Raw genomic sequence first — 15,508 nt, forward strand, 5'->3', positions numbered from 1 at the left:
AGGTGGGGGCCACACTCAAGCATTGGCTTTCTGGATTCTGTGAAGGCAGGGCTCTGCCGGGGAAGGGAAATCTCCTTGGGGTTTATATCATTCAGCCACAAAGAAACCAAATAGCAGGCAGTATTTCTTGCACTGGTTTGTGGAAGAGGAAAAGCTTAAGGTTATTTTTCCTCTTTTAAAGCACCCTGGTGTGGTTACAAGATCATAATTCTGTTGGGGTGTGCGACTCTGCATTTATAACCTAAAGTTTCAAATACACATCCTTATAAATAGCATGCTTTCTTTAACTCGGAACATTGTGTAGAGTTTTAAGGTGACTAATGGTACTTGAATAGAGAGTGAAATGTGTTTCCTAGGATTGTGTACACACCCTAGGAGAACAACCAGAGCGTTGAGTATTGATTGTGTCTTTAGGTCCACACAGATGGGCAACACTTTCTTTGGGGTTATTTCCGGTGGGAACAGACAGATACATCTTGGCTAGCCCTGAAAGCAAAGTGCTATGATTTTTTTAAAATATGATTTTATTTAAAAATTAGCTGAGAGCTAGGAAAACTAGCTTTGATAAGAGCATCCCACCTATCTTAAAGAAGGAGAGTCATTGAACAAGAAATGCTTGGTGTGTGTGAGAGGACTGTAGCAGTTCTATTCCTGCTTTTTCCCAGAAATCCAATGGTGATGTGGCTGGGTCTTTTCTCCTCATCTGACTCTTCAGCTTTATTTTGCTGAAGTTTTGAAATTGTAATTGAATTTCCCTCCTTTCTTCCCATATACCTAGTCCACTCACCTTCATATTTATGCTGTCTTCATCAACTGTTATTGTGTCTGTGCACGTATTATATTCCGTTGAGTCGGCATAATGTTACTTAATGTGTATGTTTGGGGGCTGATCATTTGGCACGAGACAACAAGTTTTGTGCTCCTCACTGGGGAACACTACTTCTCCAGCTCCCAGTTTTACTTGTTCCCTGTCGTTCTTTGTGTAGGACTGAGGCCTCATGGGCTGCCCCCAAGCCCCTGACGTTTGACATGTTTATTGGTAGCCTTTTTGTTCAGCTCAAGTTTGACTGTCATGTTCCTGACACTTTATACGTATAGCTTCTGATGTGACTAGGAGACACAATCTCCTTGATTTTTTTTTTCAACTCTTATAATCTTTCTGCCCCCTCTTCCCCAGTGTTTCCTGAGCCTTAGATGTTGGAGTGTTTTGTAGATGTATCTGTAGGGACTGAGCTCCACAACCCTGCACTTTGATTGGTTGTGGTTTTCTGTAGTCGTCTCTTTTGTAAAGAGCCATCTTGCAAAGTTCAAACATAATATCTGTGTTAAGTTTACATGCCAAATGTAAAGTGTGCTTTATATGTTCGATATGGTGTTGTATCTGACCCATGAAACTTCTGTTCAAATCACTGCCCCAAAGCCCTGTGATAGATTCCAGTAATGTGCATGTCAGTAGTCACATTTTTTAAAAGTATGCAGACATTAAAACTCTTCATGTAAGTTGTTCAGTCTTTAGAAAACTTTCTGTTAGATTTCAGGATGAGGACGACAGGGAAGAAATGTAGCATCACCATCTGATAACAGAAGACAGAGTTTTTCTGTTAAAGTTTGTTGTTGTTGTTGTTGTTGTTGTTGTTGTTTTTGTTGTTGCTCTACCTTGATATGGAGTTTCACTTTTTAGCCCAGGCTGGCTTCAAACTCAAAACCCCTGTCTCAGTCTCCCATGAAATAGACTTGTTCTATCTAAATCAATATTTCTAAAGTTGGTTTATTTAACTCACTCATCCTACTTTTCTGAGGGGGTTTGTTTATTTGTTTGTTGTTTGGTTGATTGGTTGTTTTCGTTTTTGAGACAGGATTTCTCTGTGTCGCCTTGGCTATCCCGCCTCCCGAGTGCTGAGACTAACAGGTGAGAGACAGGACACCTGGCAAATAATTTTAGAAATCTCCTTTTCAAATCTGGTTGGTACCCACTTCCGCTGCAGTTGCTGTGGCCTAGTGTTTTGAATTCTATCCCAGCTACCAATGATAAGTGGCATGGTTAAGATTGTGCTCCCTGAAGAAAGCATTCAAGTGACAGAGGTAGCTTTGTTGTGAGTGGTCCAGCAACAGCTTCACAGGGTGGAGAAGGAGGACTCAGGGGCATCCTGACACGTTCCCATGGACTCTCTGGTCAAAAAGCATTCACATTGTGCTTCTTACACACTAGAGACTATATTAGAGGCCCAAAGTACTAAAGTCTCATTTCACAGGGGTTAGAGAGCAGGAAGCCTGACATTTGAGCCATCTCTTCACTGTTCCCTATCCTCTCCAAAGGAACTCTTCCTTCCCTATCCCCTGCCTGAGTCAAAGGACTTTAATCCATTGGCTTCTTCCCAGAAATGCTCTGGCTCAAGGGACAAACTTGCTCTTCAAGTTCCCAGTCACCTTTGAGCTGCAAAGTTCACAGTATGCAAGGAAGAGTAGTCTGTGTCAAGCAAGTTCACACCTCCCCGGAAAGCCATGTTCTCCTTTCTCTCAGAATCATAGAATTCTTTCTTATAGTCCTTTCCTCAGAATTTGAAAAAAACCACTCGGGGCTTGTCCCATGAGTGGGTTTGCATATGTCTAAATGGAAGACAAGTGCTAATAAGGAATGACATAGCTTAAGATGGGTCTCAGTACTATGCCCCTGAGCTTCAAGATACAGTGGGTACCATATTGAGCTCTCTTCCAGCCTATATACAGTGCAAAGGGGAACAAAAGCATACAGGAAAATAAATACTGCCTTGCAAAGGAAATCTGTGCCCAAGAATCCTAAATGCAGAGCTCTGGTACAGCATACTATTCACTAGACCGAACCACTTGAAATATGCAGGGTACGTAGCCCACAGCCTGGGTGTAGGGGCAACCATGAGAGAACTGAGCCCAAACAATCAGCGCTAACAACATGACGCACAGCCAAAGGTGATTTCTGAAGCTCTGATTCCCATAAGCCAAAATCCCAATGCCACTTCCTTCTCTTTGTAGAATTGAATTACAGGACAAGGCTAGATTCTGGTTTTCCTGTTTCACCTAAGCTACAGGAGGTCATACTTGTGGGAGGAAGAAGGTTGGCTTCCACAGCGAAGCCAAGATGCATGCATGTTGGGCATTTCAGTTTTTGCCTTTTTTGTTTTGTTTTGTTTTGTTTTGTTGAGACAAGGTCTTATATAGCTCAGGTTGACTTTAAACTCAAAGTCATCTATCTCAACTGGCCAAGTGCTAGGATAACAGGCACCTGGCTGTAGATCTACTTTCTAACATCGAACTTAAGCCTCATGTCCACAAGCCAGAGGGATGGCCCACCCCCGCTTTCTTTCCTAGAATCTCAGTCTGTAGAGCATTCCTTCTTGCTAGGTTTTTTTATTCATATAGTTGCATTATCTGTATCCAGGTTTCCCAAAGTAGTTAGCAAAACTACTTGTTCTGGTTTTTCCCTGCTAATGCAGACAAGAGGTTGAGTGTGCAAAACAACAACCAGGGTACTGAACAATCAACAAAAATTACACCAGAAAACTAACCATAAACTTGAGAGTTTGGTCTAAGCTGAGAATATGTTTCAGACACTCCAGGTGAGCTGGGTGGAGTGCCTAGTCTAGAGAATGGGCTGTAATATGGGTACACAGAGCTCCTTTAAAAGTTAACACCCCCAACACCAATTCTGATGATTACTTCCTTCAGCTCCTACAGGAGATGTCACTAATACAGAATTGTTTTTAAAATGAAAAAGGTTCGGGGTGGGCACAAAGTCAGAAAAAGTTGAAATGAGTCAAAAACATTAAAGGTTACCAATTTGAAAAGTTGGAGGACTTTTTATCATGGAGAGAGAGAGAGAGAGAGAGAGAGAGAGAGAGAGAGAGAGAGAGAGAGAAGACAAAAGGTACTACATAGTAGAGAGTGTACTGAACTAAGAACTAAATTTAAAGTCTTTGATCTGTGAGATGTGTCTCAGACCTAGTCAAAACAGCCAGATCCAAAAGCCAATTTGACCAAATATGATTTCTGCTACTTGGGCGGGGGTGGGGGTGGGGGAATGGGAAAGACTCCAGTGACAGTGTAGAATGAGATGGTGCAAAACTCTCACCCTTTTCCTGCTTTGGTTCAGAGAAGACTATAAAACACTTAACTAAGTTGTTTTTTTCCTTTTTTCTTGCTATGCCTACTAAATGAATTGGTCTGGTCTGGTCTGGTCTGGTCTGGTCTGGTTTGGTTTGGTTTGGTTCGGTTTGGTTGGTTTAGTGGTGCAGGGGGTGGACCCTGGGGTGGACACTAGCAGCATTCTCTGGCTAAGCTACATTACACCTCTAGTCCCAGAAGACTTTCTTGGTAGAGCTTCCATGTAATGAGCTTTGCATAGTCTACTTTAAAAAAACAAATTTAAAAACAGACGTACATCCTCTCTAGGAATAGTGCAATCGTGTCTTGGAAATGGAATTTTAGTGGCTGCATCCCAGACAGCTTTCAATGCTTACGTTTCCTCTGCCCCCGGGTTCCTAATGATTAAAAAGAAAGAAGAAAAGAGAAACCAGCCAAGTGGGAATAACTCAGGATAACTCCTGTCCCTGTATCCCACGAGGACACCCCGAGTGAGGCACTAGGTGGCTAGCTGGCACTTGGGCTTACCCTCTCACCCTTTCACCCAACTAAAGTGCTTCTGTCTGTGTTTTATGTTACTGACCATTGAAACACCTGCTGTGGGAAACCCATGTTGACTACCGTGCAATATAACGCATAGCATTTGGACACCAGGCTGTACTTAACCATTAACAGCATTTGTTAAACATTGGCTGGTTTTCTTTTCTTTCTTTTTTGTTTTGTTTTGTTTTTTAATTTTATTTACTAGTTTTTATAGAGTCCTATATACCTCTGACTGTTCTGGTATTCATCATGTAGCCCAGGATGATCCCAAACTCAGTCATCCTTCTGCCTCGGTTTAAAAAATACAGATTCCTGGGAAGATGAGACTTTGAATGTTAAACTCTCACCTGAAATGTCCTCTTTCCTCTATGACTGTCTGGGGAACTCTTTAGTTTGACTTGCTTCTAAATATCGGAAAAAGCCTCTTAAGTTCAGTGCTTTATATTCTGACTTTGTCTTGTACCATTAGCTCTCCCATTGTATGCTCACTGCCAACTTATAACCTGTACAGAAATGCCTAGTGTATATCACTCAGGTATGATACAGTAGTCAATATCTACAAGAATGTCTTACCAGGATTCTTTTTGAGTGTACATTAACATAGTCTAGTTACCCAAATCAGCAAGATGCAATAATCTTCTTTTGTTAGTGTGTGTGTGTGTGTGTGCGTGTGTGTGCGTGTGCGTGTGTGTGTGTGTGTGTGTGTGGTGTGGTTGCATGTGTGTCAAACAGTGTGTGGCATCAATGATCAACTCCATGGAATCATTTCCCCCTTCTATTTTTCTATGGGTTCCATCTATTGGATTTAGGTCATCAGGTTTTCTGAGTAACCACCTTTCGCTGATCCATCTTTCTGATCCACAAAAATCTTACTGTCTGCTCAACTGACCCTTGCAGAATAGACTGTCACAGTAGAATCATAAAGACAGAAGCAGTTAGGCAGGAAGCCAACAAGTGTGAGACTTTAGAGCCCCATCACAATGTGTTTTCTCAGAGGTTACTTCAAAGACAGTGGAGCAGGTATTTGCGGCCACTGGTCCTGAGGTCTGGCTTACAGGTTAATATTTCACATGCCCTGTCCTGTCCTCCAGCTGATCACGCACAGGGAAGCACGGTCCCTGTCTAAGTGCTGGGCACTCAAAGCAAAGATGCTTGAACTGCTTTCTTAAGTCTCCTGTACACCAGCTTTACTCCATGGAGTTCTCTGTGAGGACTGCAACTGATATGTTAAAAAGTCCTTGCAATTGTGAACTTTTGAAAATAGAGGTTAAAGGATGGGGACTTGGGAACAGCAAATGACAAGAGAAAACCACATTGGAAGGAGAAAAACAAATTCAGTTCTGACCTCAACAGCTTATCGAGGTTATGTTCTGTGTTGTTCAGTGCATTTATTATTCCTAAAATAGAAGCACTTTTTATATGGTTTTCAGGATAAAGGTTTTAGGATCTTGGTATATGGCCGTGCCCTGATGTTCACAATGGGTTGATTTGAGGATCCTCCCCCTCCCCCACAATTCTAAACATTCTTTGATGTTCAAAACCCTACATACATGGTTTGCTTCAAGCCATCTGCTATGTTTCTTTAGTGTATCTCAAATCATCTCTATTAATAATGCAAATGTTTGTTAGGCAAATAGTTTTATACTATTATATTTAGGGAAAAGTAATTTTTTAAAATGTCTGTATATGTTCAGTACAGGTGATTTTCTTCTGGCTATTTTTGATCAGCATTTTTTTTTTGAACTCACAGATGTAGAACATTTGAATAGGGATGGCTGACTATATTAGATGTTTATACCATATTACCTTAAACTTTGAAATACGATTCTACGTGTGGAAAGGGGCTACTGTCAAGTCCTTAACTCAAAGTTATTCTAGCATCTTGAGACTGAGCAAATCCCTGACTGTTCTGTATAATTGGAGTAAGAGGTAGGTTAGAGGTACAGGTCAGAGGACCTGTAAAATTGTGTCATGATGTCGCTTCAGAACCTTCCAGACATTAAGGAGTACCACTGAGACACCAGTTCAAGTCCTTCTGATGGGAAGGAAAAGCAAACAATTTTAAGGTGTCAGTTAGGGTTTTGTTTTTTGAAGGAAAAGCAAACAATTTTAAGGTGTCAGTTAGGGTTTTTTTTCCCCTTATAAAGCCTAGTCTAATAATTGTCCACTGTGCTGGCTTCTCCAGGTTGCAAAATGCTATGAGTCAGTTTAAGGACAAAACAAGCTATAGCTGACTTTTTTATTAGTGCAGATGACATAGTCATTCAAAGATGACTCATGCATCCTTCCGTTGTGCGTCTCTTTGAGCTTCTCAGAAACCAAGAAAGATGTTGCAAGCTCCAAAATCATCCGACTCCAGTGCTGCAAGGGAGCCATTTTCACGTTACTTCAGGGAGCTCTGTCTGGAATCCAAAAACCTAACTTATATGCCTTCACTCGAGTGGAAGCTAATCTTACTGACTTGCAAAGCTTCATTCTTACCTTTAAGGAGCCCGGGATAGAGACTAACTTTCGAATTCTTCAAATTTTTTTCCTGCAGATATGTGCTCTTATTTCTCTTTTGTATCTTCTAACGAAGGAAACGTCCTGTTCTAGAAAATTGGGGGGTGGGGGGGGGGAGACCCTCTACTTAGAGATGACCCTTGTATATATCCTGGGGAATGCACCTGTAATCCTTTTCTTTTACTGACCACTATGTGTAGTTCCTAGATAATTTCTTCCTTCTTTAAATATAAGAACCATAGAATCATACAGCAAATGAAAGACTATATAAATCCATTTTCTTTCAGAAGTCCATAACAAAGTTTTTCCTCCCTATTTTTCTCTTCGGGTACTATAACTATTTATCCCTACACAGTAAAGGGTATATGATCGATCAAAGGAAGCCAAACACCTTTAGAACAATAACAATGTCATCAAAGTTGTGCCTTATCTAAGCGCAGTGGCACAAGCCACTCAACACTTGTGTAGCTGAAGCTGGATGTGACAGTTTCAAAGCCCACAGCAAGCTTGAAGCCAGCCTGAGAGACTTAGTGAAACTTTGACTCAAAATACTACAGTAAAAAGGACAAGGGAGCAAAGACAATGAATCAGTGGAGGACTTTCCTGGAGTGTGGAGGGTTAATTTTTGGTGTTTCCTCTACACAAAGAGTTGTCTTTGGTGTCTGAAGCACAGGAATTGTTTATAAAAACACACAGCCAAGTAACTCTACTCAGCTTCTGCCCTTTCTAATTTGACCCAGGAAGCCAACCCTTGATATGGACACTGGCCTTGAGTTATATCCTGGTATGACTTGTATGTTATGACTAAACCCACATGCCAAGCCACCAACTGCTCCCTCTTAGGTCTATCAGAGTGGTTTGTGGAACTTCTCAGATTTCTTTAAAATAGTAAAACGCTGGAGTCAAAATTGCTAAATTGAATAAGCTAAGTCTTTAAAAAACAATATTACATTAGGTAAGTCTTTCCTTGTCAGAAATAATATCCTGTTGGAGGATGTGGCAGTGGGCTTCTGAGATGGGCAATAAACTCTGATATCTGTGACAGTTTCTCAGCCTATAATCCTACCTAGTTTGGATCTCTCTTACTTTGGCTATCCACATGATCACTGTTGAAGTCAACATCATGCTAACCTGAGCAAGACAGATTGGAAAGGATAACCCACAGGTGCTGCAGGTGCCTCCCATAAACAGAATAATATGCAGTCTATTCTGGAGAACATCCTTAGGGCTCATGTTCTTGGCCTAGGAAATTAAAAATATATTAAATACAGATACACATATTTAAAAACTGATATATTTACACTGCTCCAACAGTCCAGGTTGCCATCCACATGACTGGCTCCCACATGCCAGATGAATCTTCCCCTTTCAAGGAGATTCTGGTCCTGAGGATTTGACAGACAAGGGAAAATGTAAGGACAAAAAGCAAAGGTCAGTCACAAAGAAACAGTGAGCTTGGAGCTTGCATCCACATGTGAAAGAGTAGGGGATGAAGATGATCAGGAGTAAAATATTCAAGAGTGTTATATAGGATGCAAAAATAGCAAATCTTTGCTTAAATAGAAAGGGGGCTCCCACAGGAGATTTTCCAACCTTTTTTTTAAAATTCATTTTCTTTAAGATTTATTTATTATTATATGTAAATACACTGTAGCTGTCTTCAGATGCACCAGAAGAAGGTGTCAGATCTCATTACGGGTGGTTGTGAGCCACCATGTGATTGCTCAGATTTGAGTTCAGGACCTTAGAAAGAGCAGTCAGTGCTCTTAACCACTGAGCCATCTCACCAGCCCCACTCCCCCCCCCTTTTTTTTAATTTAGAAAATGTGTCATTTAGTGAAAATAAAAAATAAAAAAAAATGGCAATGGAATCCTGTAAACACAAGCCAGGATGCAAAGCTTCAAGAAAGGCATAGACATGTGATGCATAGGGTAGGACTACTCAAATGGATGGAAAGCAAAGTAACTGGGTGTGTCAGGAGACCATCAGCAAAGTGAAAGGAGAGTTGAGACAAACAGGCCTTTGAGGGTGGTAGAAAATGGGAAAAACACACAAAGTAGCAATCTTTTCCTTTTACAAGCTTATTCTTGAAAGAATCACAAGAAAATAATCCTAAAATGATCAGGTTGCACTAAAGTATTTTTTTTATTTATAAGATGATGTCTGAGCAAGGTTGGGGGGAAAGAAGGGGGCCATGTGGGAGAATGAACACTGGTGCTCCTTAGAAGAGGAACTTAGCTTCACCCCTGCTTTGATTGTAATAAATCCTCAGAGATGAAGAAAAGACCTTTGAGATTTGAAGGTCATAGATATAACTAAAAGAATCATTTCTCATGTCCCCAAGAATCTCAGAGACCAATGAAAGCACACAAAATATAGGTGGCATATGCACTACTCTGGTTGCTTCATCAAATTATTAAAACTGGGTGGGTGGCTTAATGCAGGAGAAAGTGACTGCCACAGTCCTTCTGAAGGCAAGAAGTCCAAAATCAGGACATGATACACTTGGGTGCTTATGGGAGCTTGGAGGTAGAGCCCATTCTGAGTTTGTGCGCCTAGCTTCAGGTGGGCATTAGCTGTGACTTGGCTTTCCTTGGATGGCAGACACATCAAATCCAGCCCTTCTTGTTCCCACCTGCTTTGTGAGTCTGTCCCTCAGACCTCTCCTTACTTTTTACAGTAAGGGCGTGAGTCATTGGATTTCAATCCCTTCCCAAATTCAGGACAACCTAAGACTCAGGGAACTATGTCTTAGACAGACACTTATGGACCATCACATGTATACAATAAAATACCTTTTGTAACAAGAATGTGGTTTCTAAGATAAGATTCATCAGTGGTATGTCAGCGGGATTATGACTCTGAACCATTCTGTGTAGGATAGAAGCCGATTCTGTTGCTGAAGGCAGTGCAATCTCTCTGCCTTGGGAAGCTGAATCCTGGGGTGTTGAGGAATTTTTAAGAGTTAACAAGAAAAATTCAAGACTTTTTTTTTTTAATCTTCCATGACTACAAAACAGCAGGTATTCCCCGTGTGGTAGGTTTGGTCCATAGTGTTGCCACACACAGGGGACATAGTACAGGATGAAGAAGGCTTCTGCAGTAAGGGAGTGTCCCAAACCAAAGATAGTGTTACAGTAAGCTTCTAAACCAAATAGAGTCTCTTCTTTACCTTTGGTCTATAGTTTCAGAATGTTCGCCCTTTCAAGCTCCTCTACATCGTGGAGAAGCAGAATGCCAAGTGGTAGAAGAACCTTTAGAACCTTAGTTTACTGCTGTATGCTTTGCAATGGGCTGGTTTTCTCTACTGTAATACACAGGGAGGCCTGATAAAGAGCCTGTGAAGCTCATGAGTTTGGAAGACACTCATGCTGAATAATACCATAAAGACATTTATTAATGTACACCATGAATTGTACAAGAGACACCCATAAATTCTCAGATAAACAAGCATATTGATGGGAAGAAATGGAAGTCATTTGTTTATATTACTGATTTTTCAAATAGCATCTGAAACAATGTGTTTCATTATGACAGCTTTTTACATATAGATCGTTACACTTTGCTCGTAGTTTCTCCCACTACCTCCCCCCTCCCTAACTTCTGTAAGCTACACCCCTTCCTCTTTTAGCTATTCCTCTTTATGTTTTCATGCCATACATGCATGATATATTTGACCTAGACCTATATATATTTAAAGCTAGACCCCATGTGTCTTAGTCAGGGTTTCTATTCCTGCACAAAACATCATGACCAAGAAGCAAGTTGGGGAGGAAAGGGTTTATTCGGCTTACACTTCCATACTGCTGTTGATCACCAAGGAAGTCAGGACTGGAACTCAAGCAGGTCAGGAAGCAGGAGCTGATGCAGAGGCCATGGAGGGATGTTACTTACTGGCTTGCCTCCTTTGGCTTGCTCAACCTGCTCTCTTATAGAACCAAGACTACCAGCTCAGAGATGGTACCACTCACAAGGGGCCTTTCCCCCTTGATCACTAATTGAGAAAAAGCCTTACAGTTGGATCTCATGGAGGCATTTCCTCAACTGAAGCTCCTTTCTCTGTGATAACTCCAGCTGTGTCAAGTTGACACAAAACCAGCCAGTACACCACGTAAGAGAGAAATACTTGATATTTTTTCTTTTATCCCCTCATGTTTCCTTCTGTTGCTTTCCCCTCTCTTTCTTCCCCAAAGAAGTCACATTCTGCTAATATGTCATCCACATATGAGAGAGAGCGTGCAATGATTATCTTTCTGAGTCTGACTTAACGTTGCTTATCAGGTTGATTCCCAACACTACTGTCCCCTCCAAACACACAGTCACGGAGGTATTAAAATCACAGTGCTTATACAGCACTTGAGGTCATATGTAGAATCCTAATAATAGATCCTTAGATCTATCAATAAAGTAGTAAAGAGCTCTGCTCTTTTCTACTTCGAGGGGTACTGGGGATACAAGCCAGGTGCGAGTCCTCCTTTATACCCCTAGAGCACAGTTGCCTAATCTAAGCAATTTTGTGGATAAGGAAACTCCAAACATCCACTCTCAAACACCAGCCACAGTCTTCTCAAGCTCAGGAGGTATGCTTCTATTTTGCTATGAAACCTAACCAGTTTCTGATTCCTATCTTTGATTATAGATTCTTATGCCAAAGTTCTAAGACAAGTTGCTGAGCTAGGTAATCATTAAATGCTACCAGAAATCAAGCGCTTGATGAAAAGTTTACCAAACAATCCTTTCCCACTCTGGGAGCTTCAAAGGGAACAAACAACCCTGCTTTCCAAGTTCCCATCTAACAGGGAAGGGTTGGCAAGTGTGTGCAGCTAGCAAGCGTATACCAACAACAAACTGGCCCCTGTAGACATGCGTGGTCGGAGTTTAGGTTTGTTATATTTTTACATCACAATCCCTCTCCTCTACCCTCAGGTGTACTTTGTGGGTTCTGTCCATTTGAGACCTGCCCGTCGGGGATTGCCTGGTATCAGTGACTATCTACTGCTGGATTTTCTGCTTGCCTTCCTGTCATGTCTAACGAAGTAGAAACAAGCACAACCAATGGTCAGCCGGACCAACAGGCTGCCCCAAAAGCACCATCAAAGAAGGAGAAGAAGAAAGGTATGGGAAAACAGCTCTTGTCTGATGTCTGGCTACCACAGGAGCTTAGACTCAACTTCTAACTTTTTTTCTTTTTGGCACAAGTGATTGGTTTGCCTCAGGTAGACTTGTTTCTGCATCTCTGGTTGTACCAACTCAGGTCCAGTTAGGAAAATTTCATAACATTTTGTTCTTTCTTTTTTTTTTTTTGGTTTTTCGAGACAGGGTTTCCTCTGTGTAGCCCTGACTGTCCTGGAACTCACTCTGTAGACCAGGCTGACCTCGAACTCAGAAATCCGCCTGCCTCTGCCTCCCAAGTGCTGGGATTAAAGGCGTGCACCACCACCCCTGGCTTTTTTTTTTTTTTGATCATATGTCTTTGTAATAGTTATTTTGTATAAACATATGATTAATTGTACAACCAAAACTATTGTGTAATTGTCTTTCCATAATTTATTTTCCACTTTGTCTTACAGGCATCCCCGTTTTTAAGAAATCAAATTTTTGACTTTATTAGATAGTTTTGGTTTTAAGTACTGATAGATAGTATTCAAGTCTTAGCCTGCCAAAGCTGGAGAAGATGTCATGACCTTTCTCTTAGCTTTGGCTAGTCCTTCAGCTCTAGGTATGAGACTGCACAGCCTGTTTGAGAGGCCAAATGTAAATAGAAAGAAGGAATAATTTCCAGTCACAGCCATGAGAATTTACTGCCAGTTCACTTTTGTTTCCTTGGTGATTCAGAATATTAGAAAATTGTTTGGTGGCTTAATTTTTTTTCTTTCACTAAGCAGAATATGCCATTTTTCTAAAATTCATTCAAAATAAAGCTTTGATGAAGAATATTCTCAATACCCAGTTCACGAATAATTCTTATGCATTTCTCATATGCATTTTGTGTCTTGAGGAAGTGTTTTTTGTTTGCTTTTATTTTTTTCCCCTCTCAATGCTACACTTGATATTATGAAACATGATTTTCCTCAAAAGAATAAGACTGGAAATCCCATGTATGATCAACTGTGGTATGATCATGACTTACAGTCAGTATTCAATTTTGGGGAGGTGGGAGGGGAGTACTGAGCCCATGTGATCGTACCTAAGGGTGACATTTAAATATAAGCTGTATTGTGCACTTCTTTTTTACTTTGTAGGTTCTGAAAAGACAGACGAGTACTTGTTGGCCAGGTTCAAAGGTGATGGTGTAAAATACAAGGCCAAGCTAATCGGTATTGATGATGTGCCTGATGCTCGAGGAGACAAAATGAGTCAGGATTCTATGATGAAACTCAAGGTAAGAGGAAGAAATCATTGGCTGTCTGAACCAAGCGTCTGAAGGAGGGAATTCTATTAGCGCTCACTGACTCATGCCTATGTGATTGGAAACGATTCTCTATTCACATTGATTCTCTTCACATATTGAGCCTCCAGTGTTTTCTTTTCAGAGAAGCCAGGGCTAGTCTGCCTTTTTTGAGTCCTGTTCTAGAATCCCTCAAGAATATCCCATCAAGGATAGCAAGAGTCTGAGAACCTTGTCATGTTGGTAAACTCAGCACTTGGATGAGCAAAGCCCCATCCCTAAATTTTCCACCATGAAATGATTTTAAAAGTGGTGGGCAGTTGTGAGTGATCAGTATTCTGCATGGAAGACACAGACTAGGGACTAGGATGTTGTGCACCATGGAGAAGGTTCTTGCCTTTCAAGAGTAAAGACCAGAATTTAGATCGCCAGCACCTACACAAATGTGACAGCCCATCTGGATCCCAGTATCAAGAGGCAGAGACAATATCCCCGTGAAAAGCTGGATTAGACTAGAGAATCAGTGATCTTTGTGCTCAAATGAGAGACCCTACCTCACTATAGAAAGTAGAGAACAATAGAGATATGTAGTATCATCCCCAGCCTCCACACACAAGTATACCATACACATATACGTATTCCAAAGTAATAAAAATTAAATAAAAATTGTAAAAGAAGTCACAGAGTGCCTATTGACTGAGAAAGTCTTTAGATAAAATACAGGACTCCACTTGTGAATTTGTTTGTGTGCATGTGTGCACCTGAGTAAGGACAGAGGTTGCCAATGAATCCCTGCCTTAATTATCCTTTACCTTACTTTTTGAGACAGAGTAGCTCATGGAACTCGAAGCTTACTACAGATTGGCTCCCCAGCAAGGTCTGGGGATACTGCAGTCTCTGCCTCCCCAGCACCGAGATTCCTGGTGTATACCACAGCAAGCAACTTTCTATGTGTGTTCTTGGGGGATCAAACTTGAGTGCTCTTGCTTGTATGACAAATGCTTTACCAACTGAGCCATCTCTCCAGGTCCAGTGCTTCAGGATTTAAATTTCTGTCCTATGCTACCATGTGGACCTAATTAAACAGTACAAGTCTTAGGTGAGCCAGCTTCAGTGTGTGTGTGTGGTGTGTTAGAGATATTAAATTTATGAGTGTGTACATATTAGGCAAGCACACTTTCACTAAGCTACATTCCTATCTCTACAAGAAATACATATATCTTCTACACCTTCCAATTACCCTTGATGAAAGGTGCTTAAGCCTTTCCCAGATGCGATCCAACCTGAAAGCAAAGCAGTTTGTCTTTCTAAGTTCTGTCATCAGAAGTATTATAGAACACTTTAAAATACATTTCTCTTATTTTCCCAATCTCACCAGGGAATGGCAGCCGCTGGTCGCTCTCAGGGACAACACAAGCAAAGAATCTGGGTCAACATTTCCTTGTCTGGCATAAAAATCATTGATGAGAAAACTGGGGTAAGAATGTGTACTTGCTCGCTAGTGGGTGACCACCTGAGTCTGACTGGGGTTGATTTCTAGTGGGAAACTTCCTTTTCTTCCTCAAAGTATGAAAAAGAAAACTACCATGTACTACTTCTCCAAAATAGACAATAAAAACAGAGGCATCAAGGCATCCTATTTTGAACTTTATTTCCTATGAAAGACATGACTGAGACCCTAAGCATATGTATGCTTCTACTGTTGCATAGTAGTCGTTTTGATCCTCAGACTACACTAGGTTAATCTTCATACCTAGCTTATTTTAATGTGTTGATCATGTGTGAATTTGGCAGCTTAGTTCAAAACCTCTAGAAGACTTTTCATCTCTCTTTCCCTGTCCTTCCCAACCAGCTGTTGTTCTAGGTTGTTTCTTCCTTCCTTCCTTCCTTCCTTCCTTCCTTCCTTCCTTCCTTCCTTCCTTCCTTCCTTCCTCCCTCCCTCCCTCCCTCCCTCCCTC

The 15,508-nt window shown here is 41.2% G+C and overlaps 1 protein-coding gene across 5 annotated transcripts in view; it reads left to right on the forward strand.

Moving 5' to 3' along the window:
- Dab2 (DAB adaptor protein 2) overlaps positions 1–15,508 on the forward strand; it is a 138,149-nt gene that overhangs the window by 102,394 nt on the left and 20,247 nt on the right. For 4 of the 5 annotated variants that reach the window (XM_029469403.1, XM_029469400.1, XM_021183554.2 and 1 more), the window contains exons 2-4: positions 12,089–12,277; positions 13,405–13,544; positions 14,929–15,027. In XM_029469403.1, coding sequence (XP_029325263.1) covers positions 12,187–12,277; positions 13,405–13,544; positions 14,929–15,027 — 330 coding nt within the window. In that variant the 5' untranslated portion in view covers positions 12,089–12,186. Of the gene's footprint in view, positions 1–1,867; positions 1,910–12,088; positions 12,278–13,404; positions 13,545–14,928; positions 15,028–15,508 lie in introns of those variants that run through there. The other variant, XM_029469401.1, reaches the window with a different exon arrangement.

The sequence above is a fragment of the Mus caroli genome, chromosome 15 (genome assembly GCF_900094665.2).
Source record: "Mus caroli chromosome 15, CAROLI_EIJ_v1.1, whole genome shotgun sequence".
NCBI classification, from domain to species: Eukaryota; Metazoa; Chordata; class Mammalia; order Rodentia; family Muridae; genus Mus; species Mus caroli.